General features: G+C 45.1%; 1 protein-coding gene across 1 annotated transcript in view; it reads right to left on the reverse strand.

Moving 5' to 3' along the window:
* ESR2 (estrogen receptor 2) overlaps nucleotides 1-15,589 on the reverse strand; it is a 69,950-nt gene extending 54,361 nt beyond the window's left edge. The window contains exons 1-2 of the mRNA XM_040477365.1: nucleotides 15,308-15,589; nucleotides 1,381-1,824 (exon numbers count right to left, since the gene is read on the reverse strand). Of these exons, the coding sequence (XP_040333299.1) occupies nucleotides 1,381-1,799 (419 nt within the window). The 5' untranslated portion in view covers nucleotides 1,800-1,824; nucleotides 15,308-15,589. The remainder of the gene's footprint in view (nucleotides 1-1,380; nucleotides 1,825-15,307) is intronic.
* Between the last annotated feature and the right edge of the window lie 902 nt (nucleotides 15,590-16,491).

Raw genomic sequence — 16,491 nt, forward strand, 5'->3', positions numbered from 1 at the left:
CGGGTTAATTTACCCTATATTAGAACTCTGATTAGATCTCATGATCAGAAACAAAATATTTCTTCCCTTAAAGGCTGAGTGAAAAACAGGACTTTAAAAGAGTTGTCTACATGGGGCGCCTGGGTGGCTCAGTCGGTTGAGTTCCTGACTTCGGCTCAGGTCATGATCTCACAGTTCATGGGTTCGAGTCCCGTGTCGGGCTCTGTGCTGACAGCTCAGAGCCTGGAGCCCGCTTTGGATTCTGTGTCTCCCTCGCTCTCTGCCCCTCCCCCACTCGCACTCTGTTTCCCTCTGTCTCAGAAATAAATAAACATTAAAAAAAAAAGTTATCTACAATGTTTATATTCTCTTTTACCCACAAAGATTTTAAAAAGGAGAAAAATAAAATTACAGTGTAACATAGCTTTCTCAAAGTGTTAGGACAGCATTTGAAAGTAACAAATTTCAATACCCAACATGCAAGAACTTAATACTTTGGTTGTTTTAGAAATTTATCTCCCCCTCGTCCTTCTCCCTACCCGACCTCTTCCCTCCATAGCTGTAATTATCACTAAATACATTACAAATTAAATGGAAATAACCCACGTTACCTTGCATTTAAGAGTACAGATACTCTTTTAAACTTCAAGAAATTTCAACTAAAGTCTACATTTAGTTTCCCATCAATCTTTATGAAATGCTATTTTAGTTCACTGCCAAAAACTTGTGCCAATCATTGCCTGTCTTTTCAGGCTTCATGTGTCCAGTCCATTTCATTGAAGCAGTAACACTTCCCCAGTTGCTTTTCTCTTGGACACAATGTGCCATGAACACTCAACTGTGATTTCACTACAAGATAAGAAGCATCTAACTTGAAAAGAAAGTAAAAATTTCTTTTTTTTACTTTTTATTTTTTTGAGAGTGTGCAAACAGGGGAGGGGCAGAGGGAGAGAGAGGGAGAGAGAAAATCCCAAGCAGGCTCTGTCAGAGCAGAGCCCCATGCAGGGTTCGATCCCCGGAACTGTGAGATCGTGACCTGAGCCGAAATCAAGAGTCAGAGGTTTAACCGACAGCCCCCCAGACACCCCTAAAAATTTCTTTTTCAAACCCAAGTCACTTCATCAAGAGAAAAGCGATTTTTTATTTCAAACTCTAATGTCTAAAAACCGTAGTCATGATAGTGAATTTTCCCCAGAACTCAGATCTACAAGCTTACTTTTTAAATGAGGATTAGAAGATCAGAATAGATATTCTAGAATTCAGAATATATGTGTCAGGTGCTCTAAGTAATCTATGTGATGAAGAAAGACCTGGAGTAATGCATATCTTTCTTCTCACTAAATCATAAAGTGATTTGAATAATGCCCCTAAAGTACAATTCAGAATAAAGACTGGACTTACCTGTGTACAGGTAAGGTGGGTTCTAGCGACCTTGCTTCACACCAAGGACTCTTTTGAGGTTCTGCATACAGAAGCGACGACTGGCAATGGATCGCTAAGGGAGAGAGGTGTCCAGGGGTTGGCCACAACACATTTGGGCTTGTGGTCTGTCGACCAGGTCCACCTTCGGAGTTACTGGCACTGCTGGGAATACTGTAATTCATCACAGTAGGGCTATAGAATGTCATGGCTGAATATTCATGGCGGCTCTCCACATAGGAGGATGGTATATATATGGGGCCATGCTCCAGGGGTAGGATGGGTTGACTGCAGTTGTAGGAGGCAGGAGAGTTAAGGCTAGATGGTGAGTTTTTGATATCCATGTCTTGAATAGGTAACAGCTGAGGAAACTCTTTGTGAGAAGAGGCACAAAGGGACATTATAAGGTTCTCAAAGACTCGGGGGCTGTAGAGAAAAACAGAAGACATTTCTAAATTAGAGCTATAGGCCTAACTATTAAAAATGTCCACACATATTTCTTACTTACACACACACAGCTTAGAAACACATCCTGAAAGACAGACAAAAAAAATACTAACCTCAGGGGGCAGGAACTCTCATTTGCTACTTTTTAAATTTTTTTTTTTCAACGTTTATTTATTTTTGGGACAGAGAGAGACAGAGCATGAACGGGGGAGGGGCAGAGAGAGGGAGACACAGAATCGGAAACAGGCTCCAGGCTCTGAGCCATCAGCCCAGAGCCCGACGCGGGGCTCGAACTCACGGACCGCGAGATCGTGACCTGGCTGAAGTCGGACGCCCAACCGACTGCGCCACCCAGGCGCCCCTCATTTGCTACTTTATTCACTTTTTTATCACTTTTGTTGTTGTTAGCTCCAAGAATTTTTTTAACCACAAGAATTTATTATAAAATACTTCTTAAAATTAAAAAATGCAGGATTAAATTAAAATGGGAAGGGTTTTTTTTTTCCCCCTTCTGGAACTAGGTAAGTTTATTTAAAAATTCTTATCGAAAAATAAACGAGAATTGCCAAGAAAACCTCAAAAGAGCAGGTCAATGGGCCTGGATAGCATTAACAGATATTCAAACACACAATGAATCAGTCACCAGTAATAAACACAAGGAACAGACAGGCCACTGCACTCGTGTCAGTTAATAATTTATCGCTTCTCAGGTTCAGTATATGGCCCATGGGAAGCGCTGGAGTGGCTTAACCTGTTTAAAGTGAGCACAATGCTAACCTTTCTCAGTAGAGGGCGCTGCACGGACACTGCAGGAGCAAGAAGCTGCTGTGACTTCTGACACCGGCAGAGGGCGGCAGTATGAGGGTGAGAACAATCAGGGGAGACTGGCCCTGTGGCGGGTCCTTGCCACACTCACCTGTCCAGACTGTGGCCTGAGGAGTCACAAAGAAGTCGTTCCTTGTACAAACCTCCTCACCTCCTGCTACCTGCATGCTGTAAAGGCCTTCTGTCCTGTGCAGCCACCCAGACTCCCAGGGCACAACCACGCAACGGGCTGCTGATTGACCCCCCGCCCCCCCACTGCACCCTGGTTAGCGGCCCACCCACCCTTCCTGAAGAGATCTGAACCCCTCCAAATTGGTCCTTCCTTGGGTGCTCTCCCTTACCCCTACGGAACCGCATAGAGTTACTTATTATATTTAATCTCTTATCATAGTTATTCTTTATATCAGTCCTCCTCTGTTGGGGGCGCCTTGGGGGCGCAGTCGGTTAAGCGCCCGCGTTAGGCTCAGGTCATGATCTCGCAGTTCATGAGTTCGAGCCCTGCACCTGGCTCTGCGGTGACAGCTCAGGGCCTGACGCCTGCTTCAGATGCTGCGTCTCCCTCTCTCTCTGCCCCTCCCCTGCTCATGCTCTGTCTCTGTGTCTCAAAAATTTTTTAAATGTTAGAAAATGTTTAAAAGAAAAATTCTCCTCTGTTGAAACCTATAGTTTCAACCCCCTGATCGGCCGCAGGCTGCTACATAACAGAATAGAAAATCCCAAAATAGAAAATTCAAACACTCCAAAGTTTTTGGAAAGTTGGCATATGGTAAAGGTCTCTGATAGTTTACATCACAAAGAAAACATTGGACAGTAGAATTGCCATTGGAAAAAAGAACACATGCCAGAATCAACTCCAAAGGGTTCAGAGATCCAAATGTTAAAAGAGAAAGGCAACCAGGAGTGAGGGGAAGGAGAGCGGACCACACAGGTGCTAGAGGCAAGTGCAGAAAAATTGCTTTATAAGATGGGTGTGGGAAAAACCTTCACTATGGCTTAAAATCCACAGGCAATAAAAAGATGACCAATAAATTCAGGAGAGAAAAGTAAATCTTTGTACATCATAAAAACACCATAAGCAAAGCCAAAAGCCTAATGACAAATGGGGGGGCGGTGGGGGAAAAACTCTCAACTTCTATCAGAAATAAGGGGCTCAGCGCGCCTGGGTGGCTCAGTGTGTTAGGTGTCTGACTTCGTCTCAGGTCATGATCTTGCAGTTCATGGGTTCGGGCCCTGCATCGGGCTCTGGGCTGACAGCTCAGAGCCTGGAGCCTTCAGATTCTGTGTCTCCCTCCCTCTCTCTGCCCCTCCCCTGCTTGCACTTTCTCTGTCTCTCAAAAATGAATAAACATTAAAAAAATTAAAAGAAATAGGGAGCTAATTTCCCTAGTATATAGAGAACTTTAAAGTGAAAAAAAGACTAAAAAAAATTCTTTAAACAGGCAAAAGACACTGAACACAGAAAAGGGAAGGCAAATGGCCCTTCAAATGCAAAGAAAGATGCTCAATTCCATTCATAAAGATTAAAACTACACCAAGACACCATTTCTCACTTATCACGTTTGGCAAAAATTCCAATGTTTGACCTCCCCTCCCTGGCGAGGCTGTGGAAAAACAGACTTTCTCTGACGTTGTCGGTGGGAATGCAAAATGGCACAACCTCCACGGATATCGGGCATTATACAGAGAGAACTCATGCTTTACCTTTGGACTATGAATCCAGAAAAAGGGAAAAAAGAATCATCGGCTACCATTGCAAGTGATTGTTACATCAGTCCCTCACTCTGAAAAGTAGTAATTAAGGGAAAGAAATTAAGCCTGTACCCTGCCTTTTTGAGAGGATCCATAGTTTATGCCACAGTTGAGGGCAAGCTCTTCTTTACAAGAGAATGCCACCCACTAAATAGTTTAGAAATAAAATATTTGGATGGCTAAATCGGATATAGAAACCAAGTAGAAACGTTAACAGTTACTGAGTCTAGATGGTGGACATTCATTATACCAGTCTTTCACCTCTTCTTGAAGTTCAAAAGTTTTCACAAGAAGCTTTGGAGGAAAGACACAAAAAATTACAATTACAAATGGAAACCTTTAATAATAAAAGCTTAGAATGGGGGGGCCTGGGTGGCTCAGTCATTTAAGCATCCGACTCTTAACTTCAGCTCAGGTCATGATCTCACGTTTGTGAGTTTGAGCCCCGCATGGACACTGTGCTGATGCACAGAGCCTGCTTGGGATTCTGTCCCCACCGCTTGCCCTCTGTCTCTCTCAAAATAAATAAAAATAAACTTTAAAAAAAGACTAGGATAATTGGAATAATATAATCTGGGAAGGGGAACAACGGCCACTAATAACTAGACTGGTGGAGAGAGATCGTGACGTAAACAAGCTTGCCTGGGAAGCTCTCCATCTCCATCTACTTTCTCCTGACCTTTTCACTTGAATGCCCATTTCATTTGTCCTCAAAACAATATACGTATGGTGGTTTTAAAACATGTCCACAGGGGCGCCTGGGTGGCGCAGTCGGTTAAGTGTCCGACTTCAGCCAGGTCACGATCTCGCGGTCCGTGAGTTCGAGCCCCGCGTCGGGCTCTGGGCTGATGGCTCAGAGCCTGGAGCCTGTTTCCGATTCTGTGTCTCCCTCTCTCTCTGCCCCTCCCCCGTTCATGCTCTGTCTCTCTCTGTCCCAAAAATAAATAAACGTTGAAAAAAAAAATTAAAAAATAAATAATAAAAAATAAAAAAATAAAAACAAAACATGTCCACATGGGGCGCCTGGGTGGCGCAGTCGGTTAAGTGTCCGACTTCAGCCAGGTCACTATCTCGCGGTCCGTGAGTTCAAGCCCCGCGTCGGGCTCTGGGCTGATGGCTCGGAGCCTGGAGCCTGTTTCCGATTCTGTGCCTCCCTCTCTCTCTGCCCCTCCCCCGTTCATGCTCTGTCTCTCTCTGTCCCAAAAATAAATAAACGTTGAAAAAAAAATTAAAAAAAAAAAACATGTCCACAAATTCTTCAACATTCCTCCCTTCAAAAGGTGGAGTCTAACCTCCCCTTGAGTATGTGCTAGATTTGTACTCTTTTTTTTAAAGTTTATTTACTTGAGAGAGACAGAGACAGTGTGAGTGGGAGAGGGGCAGAGAGGGGCGGGGGGAGAGAGAGAATCCCAAGCAGGCTCTGCACTGCCGGCACGGAGTTCGATGTGGGGCTCGAACCCATGAACAGAGAGATCGTGACCCAAGAGGAAACCAAGAGCCAGAGGCTTAAGTGACCAAGCCACCCAGGCACCCCAATGACTCGTTTTTAATGAATAAATTATGGCAGAAGGGATGATATGTAGCTTCCATGACTAGGTCATAAAAAGCACTGAGGTCTCTTCCTGGCTGGCTCCCTTGGATCACTCATTCCAGGGGAAATTAGCCGCCATAGTGTGAGGACACTCAAGCAGTATCATGGAGGCCCCCTGCCAATGGCCAGCAAGGAACCACAGCCTCCAGCCAATGGCTCTGTGAGTGAGATATTTTGGAAACTAACCTGCCAGCCCCAGGCAAGCCTTCAGAGGAACTGTAGCCCTGGCCAGCATCTTGACTCCAACCTCCTAAGAGGAGCTAAGCAAGAACCATCCAGCTAAGCTACTCCTGGACTCCTGACTCTCAGAAAATGTGTGTGATATTATGTTTGTCAGTTAAGCTGCTAAATTCTACAGCCCTAGATAATTAATACAATATCCAAGGTAAAATTAATCATTTTCCTCCCCCAAACCACTCCTAATTTCCTATTTGTGTTAATGACAAAGCCCAGTACAGTTAGCTTTGACTTCTCCCCTGCATCCAATTATCTTTAATCACCAAGGCAGACCTTTTTTTTTTTTTTTTCCTCCCAGTGCCTTTTCCTCGTGGTCTGTCTTTGCCACCATCTGAGCAAGCTCTCATTACTTCTTATCTGTGCATCTGTAATAGACTCCTTACCACTCCTGGTCTCCAGTGAGCTCCTTCTCCAGGTCCATACAGCTGCCAGATTAACATTCTTGAAACCCAGCTCTGATCAGCCCTCTGCTTCCCACCAGCCTGTGTAATCAGTCACAGTCTTCCAACATCCAAGGCAATCCATGCTGCTTCCCCAACCCACCATCCCACCCTAATCTGCTGTTTTCCTACAGGAGACCTGCCGTGTCCGTAAGAAATATGCAAAATGCATCGTGGAGTGGCTGGCATTTCATACCTTAGCACTTTTTTCACTCTTAGCTCCTCTATAATTACTTGCAAATGTAATCCTCCTTATTAGAACAGCACTGAATCATCCTTGTAAATGGCAGAAGTAGGATTAGAACTCAAGCTCCTTGAAGGCACACGCTATTTGTATTCACCTTCCACTACAACTCAATAAATATTTGTTATTATGAAAGACTACGAGGAAATGTAAGATTTCAGGCACTCAGGGGTGTCAGCCAGAGAGGAGGGCTCCGTCGGTAGGCATGGTACCGTGCTGAGACAGGAGAGAGCTCGAGGAGTCCCGACACACGCACTCTGCCTGCAGAGGGCTATCGTGCCAGGTAAAGGAGGCAGGAAAGACCAGGCGAGATGCTAAGGCATGAGCACAAACGTGCTACAACTTAAAATCGACATTGACTGACCATGAAAGACAGGAGAGGGAATGGTAACTGGAGAAGAATATAGTGTCCAAAAAGTTTATTGACCTATACATATATATATGTACCTATACATATATATATATATATGTTTTATATACATTTCACACAAAAAATCAATGTGCATGTGTTAATGACAGAATTTCATACGTCCATTACTTAGATTCCTAATCAACACATACAATCCCTGATTCCTAACAGAAAATATGCAGGATAAACCATATAATAGTAACTATTGTCAAAACTAGCAGTTTCCAAACTTTTTTTTAAGTGGTGGTGAATCACACATCAAGCTTATGATATGTTAACCACCCTTATTTTTTTTTTTTAACATTTTATTTATTTTTGAGACAGGGAGAGACAGAGCATGAACAGGGAAGGGTCAGAGAGAGGGAGACACAGAATCTGAAACAGGCTCCAGGCTCCGAGCTGTCAGCACAGAGCCCAAAGCGGGGCTCGAACTCACGGACCGCGAGATCATGACCTGAGCTGGAGTCGGCCGCTTAACCGACTGAGCCACCCAGGCGCCCCAGCCACCCTTATTTTTTTAATGTTTGTTTATTTTTGAGAGAGAGAGAGAGCATGAGCAGGGGAGGGGCAGAGAGAGAGGGAGACACAGAATCTGAAGCAAGCTTCAGGGTCTGAGCTGTCAGCACAGAGCCCGACACTGGGCTCAAACCCACGAGCTGTGAGATCATGACCTGAGCTGAAGTCAGACACTTAACCGACTGAGCCACCCAGGTGCCCCAATGTTAACCTCTTTTAAATGCACAGTTCAGTAGTGTTAAATATGTTCACAGCACTGTGCATCTCCAGAACTCTTTCCATCTTGCACAACTAAACTCCCCACCTGTTAAACAAGAGTTCCCCAACCTACTCCTCCCCCAGCCCCTGGCAACCACCATTCTACTTTCCGTCTCTTATGGATTTGACTACTCAGTACTGCATATAAGTGGAATCATACGGTATCTGTCCTCCTGTGTCTGGCTTATTTCACTTAGCACAATGTCCTCAAGGTTCATTCATATTGTCTCGTGTGTCAGAATTTCCTTCCTTTTTAAGGTGGAATAATATTCCATTGTGTTTATGCACCACATTTTGTTAATCAAGAAAGGGTTTAATTTTTTTTTTAATGTTTATTTATATTTGGGGGGTGGAGAGAGAGAGAGCGCGTGCGCACAAGTCGGGGAGGGGCAGAGGGAGGGAGACAGAATCCAAAGCAGGCTCCAGGCTCTGAGCTGTCAGCACAGAGCCCAATGCAGGGCTTGAACTCGCCAGCCATGAGATCATGATCTGAGCCAAAGTCGATGCTTAACCAACGGAGCCGCCCAGGTGCCCCAATCAAAAAGGGTTTTAAACAGAGATGCTTGAAAACATTTACAGGTCCACAGAAATAACCTAGGTTAGAGCAAGTGGTTGAATCTAGAAGAAACACAGGCATTGGTAATTAGCTCACTGGTAATGTTTAGATGGCAATTCCATGACCATCAGTATTGTGATGAGCCATCTATCCCTCAATCTGTCCTGAAAACACCTCTCCTATTTCAATCCACCTACACGTGTGCTCGCTCCCTGTACTTTATGTTTCTTATATTGTACCTTGGTGACTGTATTTTAGCACATTGTTTTTGCTATGTGATCTCAGCACATCTTGTGCATCCAGATGTTTAATCAGAAAACATTTAAAGTACTTTAACAACATAACTTAAACAGTACATATTATAACAACGGAGAGGAAAATACTGAAGGTAGCATGCTTAACAAATTGTATTTATGTATAGTAAAATGTAACCTGGAGGTAATACATTTTGCATTTCTTGACTATATACATACACACACACACACACACACGCACACACAATGTGGTGCATAAACACAATGGAATATTATTCAACCTTAAAAAGGAAGGAAATTCTGACACACGAGACAATATGAACTGAGTAGTCAAATCCATAAGAGACAGAAAGGAGAATGGTGGTTGCCAGGGGCTGGAGGAGGAGTAGGTTGGGGAACTCCACATATGGGGAACATGTGTGTGTGTGTGTGTGTGTGTGTGTGTGTGTGTGTGTGTGTGTGTGTGTGACCTACCCAATTTAATAAATAAAAGTATATCCAAAAACTAGTGTGGTCACTGTGGTGAGTATACACATTGCATGCAGGAAATTATGAAGCAGGGCAGCAGTGAATGTTAGAGTAACAATTTGAGCAAGACTTCAAGTTAATACACAATTAATAATAAAATCAGTTGAATGGTTTAAACAAAAAAACATTCTCAACGTTTTGGTCAATCAAGGTTTTACTGGATTTCACGTTGTCTCAACTTTATATTGCCCCAAAGAAAGGTACTCAGCGTCTTAGCATAAGGAATTCAGCAAAGCCAACACAGCCACCTATCAGAAAACCACTGCAATCTTTTACTTTCCTTAGGCCTCTTACAAACACAAAGCTCCTACTGATACAAAGTGACGAACAGCAGCACTGAAATTCATAAACTTGAAATAACACTTGCTGTTATCCAGGTGGAAAGTGAACACACCATTTAAAATGAATATGACAGCTCTCGGGAGCACAGAATCAACCCCATTAACTCATTTTCACCTACAGCTGAAATGTTCATTCTCAGCCCAGAAATGCTGAAATGACCTGTCAGACACACCGCCAAATGGCAAATGCCAGGATTCATCCAGGCGATCAATCAGGTACCATGGTGACTTTGCTTAGGAAAACGGATTTCACATACTTATACCAATCAATTTCTCCAGAGTTTCCACACATGCCTCGCACAGTAATTCACGTGAGAGGGCTGGTTGCTGGATAGTGATTGAAAGACCATGTTGCCTTTTGGTTGGATATCCTTTGGATGCATCCAGAGTCATGTGACATGGGACCTCAGATCATTAGGAACTTGGTAGCCAACGCAAAGGGTTTCTCCTCTGAAGCAAAGACACAAGGGGTGATGAACCTAAATCATAGCAAGAGGCCTGATGGACAGCAAACAAGTAGCAGACGTCTTCACTGGACGTCTAGAAAAGTGCATGAGCAGACCTGTACCGGTTATGTGAGCAGGTCCTATTGAAACTGGGGAGACAGGGGCACCTGGGTGGCACAGTCGGTTAAGCGTCCAACTTCAGCCAGGTCACGATCTCGCGGTCCGTGAGTTCAAGCCCCGCATCAGGCTCTGGGCTGATGGCTCAGAGCCTGGAGCCTGTTTCCGATTCTGTGTCTCCCTCTCTCTCTGCCCTTCCCCCGTTCATGCTCTGTCTCTCTCTGTCCCAAAAATAAATAAAAACGTTGAAAAAAAATTAAAAAAAGAAACTGGGGAGACAAAATGGGTGAGGGAAAGAATCTCATTGTAGGGTGGGAGTTTCCCAACACTTTCCTCTGAACAAGCACGCTTTGACTCAGCGAGCACAATGCCAGGTACCACAGGGAGAAACAGTCTCTCAACAGCTTAATTGCTGGGCCTGGCAGGCACCAAACTTCACCTGGCCAACCAAAGAACATGTTCCCGGACATCCTGATTCTAAGAATTAAACATTCCTTTGCGTGTCAATTTTCTTTCATTAGTCGCCACAGCAAAGAGTTGGCCCATGGCCCTCATGATGAACAGCCCCAGTCTTCTGTGCAGAGGCTTCTCAGCCCCACTCCTCCAGCTCACACGCCGGTGGTGAGCCCTTCCGGGTCACATCCGTGTTCAGCAGGAGAGCGTTTTGCACACATGTGATGGTACACAGCGTTCTAACACACTGGCTCAGGAACACATTATAGAACTTAAACAGAAAAAAAGTTTTTAAAATTCCAAATATGGGGGCGCCTGGGTGGCTCAGTCGGTTGAGCGTCCGGCTTCGGCTCAGGTCACGATCTCACAGTCTGTGAGTTCAAGCCCCGCGTCAGGCTCTGTGCTGATAGCTCAGAGCCTGGAGCCTGCTTCAGATTCTGTGTCCCCCTCTCTCTCTGCCCCTCCCCCACTCATGCTCTGTCTCTCTCTGTCTCAGAAATAAATAAACATTAAAAAAAAATTCCAAATATGAACAGTGATTCCTTGGGAGATATTTAAAAAAGAAAAAAAAAAAAAGCCCTAGAAAATGGTAGAAAGGCACTCCACTAAGAGTAGAATGATCTTATCAAAGCACCTATCAAATCTAGCTCAACAATAAGAAGGCAGGTGCCACCGGGCCTGTTATTACGTATATTCCGGCCCGGTGGACAGAGAAGCACACAGGGTCCAAGTCCTGACTCTGCTGAAAGCCAGGTGATGACACTCAAATCACGTCAACTCCCTGAGCCTCCGCGGCTTCTTCAGCAGAAACGGGCACCTGCCGTGGGCTGCGTTTTTTCACAGCACTTGGATGAAGTGAAATGATGTGTGTGTGACAGCGTCCTGTGAGGGATTATCACAGTCCAGGAAGCTGACGTCAGTCTATTACATGCCCCTGGACACGCCAGTAGTGGGTGGCAGAACTTCTAGGCGAGGTAGAAGGCTCTTCTGACCGCCCTGAAGACTTTTGCCTCCTCGTTGTACTTTGGTAACTTCTGCTTAACAATCCATCACACCAGTCCAAACAGCTGGGCCACTGGTAGGCTGCTAGCACCGTGTGGAGCACCCAATGCCACATTCTCCTCGTGCTGTGTTCTCGAGCCTGTCCGCCACACTTCCCCAAGCATTCAGTTCAAGCACCCCTCGTGTGTGTGCCCCATGCAACATACGTCACAAATGCATGCATTATGTGTCATAGATGCACATTCACAAAGCAGACACCAGAAGGAATTTGGGGGAAAAGGTACAAAATATTTAACTGTCAAGCATCCTTCATGTGTGTCTGTGGCTGTCTACCAGTCTTTGGCCTTAAATTTTCCACAGCAAAACACAGCTCTCAATCAACTTAGTATTCACTGGAAAGGAAAAAACACTCCAAAATCACCATGGAACTGATCATTAATAACTGATTCACATGCAACTGTTTTTGTTTTGTTTTTTTTTTTAAGTAGGTTCCATGCCTAGCACGGAGCCTAACGATGCAGGGCTTGAACTCACAACCCTGAGATCAAGACCTGAGCCGAGATCAAGAGTCGGATGTTCGACCAACTGAACTACCAAGCGCCCACACACGCAACTCTTAGGAATGTGTACACATATCTTCTGAAATGAGAAAAACCTAACTCCCCTAGTAGCCCACTGGTCCTTACTGAGCTGGCTGGCAAACAGAAGTTTGAGGGCTTGAATGGGGAAGAGGACTGAGCCTCAGCCGCAAAGTCATCACATGCTAAGGCGGGGCAGGGACGGGGAGCCCATCAGTCTTCATGGTCTTCGGCAAGTCTCTGCCCCTTCCAATTCCAACTGTCAGGGAAGACGTACCACTCTTAGGAAATGGCTCCTGACTGTTCACTGAATAGCATATTAAGCCGTAAAGAATACTAGCTTTACAAAATAATAGCTTTACATATTAAGCCGTAAAGAATACTAGCTTACAAAAGATTTTGCATCTACGTCCTGCAAGAGAATCTAAATTTCAAAGCAGGGGCACAGAAATGAAAAAACTCTGACATCTACACATAAATTGGGCACCGACCTCATAGCCTATTAAGGAGAGTATCTGGGGGAGCCTGGGTGGCTCACTCAGGTGAACGTCTGACTTTGGCTCAGGTCATGACCTCACAGTTCGGTTCGTGGCGTCTGGCCCTGGGTCAGGCTCTGCACTGGTGGTGTGGAGCCTGCTTGGAATTCTCTCTCTCTGCCTGACCCCCACTTGTGGTCTCTCTCAAAATAAATCAATAAATAAACTTAAAAAAAAAAGAAGAAAGGAATGTATTCTAACTTAAGTCACAATCACTCTGTCTTATTTTTTTTTTCTGTCTTATATTTTAAATGTCTCCAAACTGCCATTTTCAACCACTGTTTTGTTCCTCACCATTTAATAATGTGTAATTTCAGGTAACTTTCTTGTAACTTGAGATTACAAGTACAATAAAAGTGTTTTTAAGTGCCCAGATTATAAAAATGCAATACATTCTATCAATATTACCTAAATAACCAATGTTTTGTAAATAACCGTGTAATTCATCTGGGATAATTAATGATGTACATTACCAAAGCTTATCCTGCAACAGAATCCAAATGTGCTAAGAATGGAATCTACTAGTCTAATGGGAAGTTAACATGTAGCCCTATTTGCAAATTGCTTCTTGTTGCCTCAATTTATTCCAAAGTATATAGGACTAAAACAAAAGTACACAACCCACAACCTGACTCATCCCAACAAAAAGGGGGGTGGGGGCTGAGGTTCTTTTTTGAAAAGCAAAGGAAGATCATTATTTCTAGGTGAGAACATACCAAAGAGCAGAATGGTAAAATCAGAGAACAGCTCAGTGATTTCCAGGCATTGGGGATGGGTGGAGAGGGTGAAGTATGAAGGCACAAAGGGGGCCTTTTGGGGAGTGATGGCACTGTTCTAGGTCCTGACTGTAGAAGCGATTATATAAATGTTCAACCGTCAGAATTCCCAGAGTGATACACCGAAAGAGGCTAGATTTTACTGTATGTAAATTACATGGCCAAGAGCCTGCCTTTTCTTTAAAAGGCTATTATGTCTAAATCCATGTGCTAGGCAATGAATTATGAAGTATACAGTTCTCAAGTGTTCCAGATGTAATTACTAAAAAACTTACCCATAAATGACGGAAGTTCAGCCTTCAGTATTTTATAGAATTATATTTTATAGGTATTCTACAAAATGACTCAAACGTGAACTAAAATGATCACAAGATGTATTTTGCACCATTAGCTGGATGTATAGAAAACTGCAGTGCCTTAAAAATGGACATAACAATATCTATAAGTGCTAATTATATTTTTAAGCATTGAATTTACTACTAAATTTTACCTTTTCCATATTATAGATTGAGGAATATTAGTCATTAGATTCATTCGAGTCCCTCGGAACCACTATGAAATGTGTTTTTAATTGATTTCAGAGATAAGTCGTAAGTGTTACAGGACACTGGCTACTTTTGAAATGAAAATGTTTCAGTAATTCAACTGAAAAAAAAATGCTTGGATGTCATATGGATCCTAAGATTATGCCTTAACACCTATTGTTGAACAGGCCCTTACATTTTCCCTCTTCCTGAATATATACAGAAATATAGATTTTTCTGCAGAAAAAAAAAATAAAAGTCAAAAAATAAGTGTCATAGTCACAGCACACAGACTTGTGACAATACAGCACAAACCTTTGATTTCACATGTTCACTTAAGTAACAAACATCTTCCCCCACACACGAAGGACAACAGCCACTGTGAGTTCAGAAACTTAAAAGTAAAAATTCCCAATGGAATGTCCATGTGAAGGCTAAAAATCAAACAACCAAGGCAAAACCCTTTCCTCCAAAGTGCCGTGTACCACACCAAAGCACAAAGTTGCTTTTTAAAAAGCTAGTAAAATTGAGTCAACCTGGTTTTCCTAAATAGAAATCCACTCAAACCCGAAGTTTTGTTTTTCCCACAAATACCATTCCCTCCACTAAAGTTCATGCTTCCAGTATGAATGAGACACAAACCGTAATACAAAGGGGTGAGAGCAGCAGCTGTGTTCCTCTTCTGCAAACACAACAGACCAGATCTTAATCCTGCTCAGTTTGCCCGGGACAGAAGCAAATCTGTTTTTGTTATCACTGAGGAATGCCAGTTAATACATTTAAAACACTGGTCACCTGCTTGATCCACGGTCCACTCTCCCAGAGTTTTTCCTTTTAATAGGCACGCATGAAGCCGGAGTTTACAAGCACAAACTAATGAAGTAAATGAACTTGTCCGCGTCTTGAATGAAAATACTTATCAGAGCATGAAATTTGTTTCCTATAATTTTCAAGACAAGTGCTTTGGGGGTGGGGGCGGGGCGGGGGGAGTTGGTCTTTTATTCTCAATATTACTGGTTTCCCATCCCGGGATTTCAAACAGAAAAGCAGACAAATCACACTATGAGCCAAGGGACACTTACCTTACAGGGAAACACCGGCCTAGCGGTCCCTAAAATGCGGACACGTGCTTTTCCCAGAGTAGCGGCTCCCGCACCTGGCGCTCGGCCACCAGCTGCGGAGAGAGAGCCCACCTCGCGCAGCCCAGCCCTCGATCGCCGCAGACGGGGCGCCTGTCGCAGCCCAGGGTGGTCCCTCTCCACCCCGCAAGTTTCCAGCGGCGGTTCTCGCAGCCTCGGCGCGTCCAGCTGCCTAGCAGCAGGGACGCGAAGTGGGTTTCAACAGGTCCAGTAGCCAGAGACACTGCAAAGATCACAGACGACTTAACGAGGCGCCTCTCCTTCCTTTTAAAGACCCGGGAGGGGAGGTGGGGAAGAAAGACCAAGAGCCCACGTGACCACCCAGCCGGCTGCCAGGAAATCTCGGGAGGACGCGGACTCCCCTGCCCGGCCATCCACACTCACCTGGACGTAGGGAGAAGCCCCAGGGAAAGGCCTGCCACCCTCGAGCGCTTCACAGTCACCCTCAGGGGGAGCAAAGCACCCCTGGCTCCCTTCCCCCCCGTCTTGGATTTAGGGAGTCTGGGGGGTGGGGCCTGAGAACGTGCACTTCTAACTAGGTTCAGGGTGCTGCTGCAACTGATGCTGCCCGGCTGGGGACCACACTTTGCGGCTCACGTCCCTAGACCCTCACCCACGCGCCGCTGGAGAGGCCACGCCACGCGGGCGCGGGCTGGGGGGGGGGGGGCAGGGGTGGGAGTGGGTTCTCAGCGGCTCGCTGGGAAGACCTTTCGCTTTGGAGCAAAGATCCCAGGAGGCTTCCTCAAACTCACCTACTGCGAAGAAGCACCTGGGGGGAAATCTGTGCCTCCGCGGCGGCTGCGCCCCTCCTCCCTCTGCAGCACCTCCGTCGGGTTCTCCGCAGGCGCGCGCCCCCTGGTGGCAGCTCCAGGTCCCCGGTCCGCAGGGTCCCCAAGGTCTCCTCACCTACCCTCCGGTGGCACACAGTGGGAGGACTGGGATCTCAGGATAGTCATTAAGAAGCACCTGGCTTTAGGGCAGCCACTGCTGGCGAAAGTCGAACGGCAAGTTACGGGTGTCCCATAGGCCATGCTGAGACCCCAGGGCCACATTTGTGTCTAATTAATCATCAGACTATCCGGACGCGTGACACGAGGGACATGGTTCTTGATCGGGCTGTGACTCCA

The sequence above is a fragment of the Herpailurus yagouaroundi genome, unplaced genomic scaffold (genome assembly GCF_014898765.1).
Source record: "Herpailurus yagouaroundi ecotype Mexico unplaced genomic scaffold, PumYag 141, whole genome shotgun sequence".
NCBI lineage: Eukaryota > Metazoa > Chordata > Mammalia > Carnivora > Felidae > Herpailurus > Herpailurus yagouaroundi.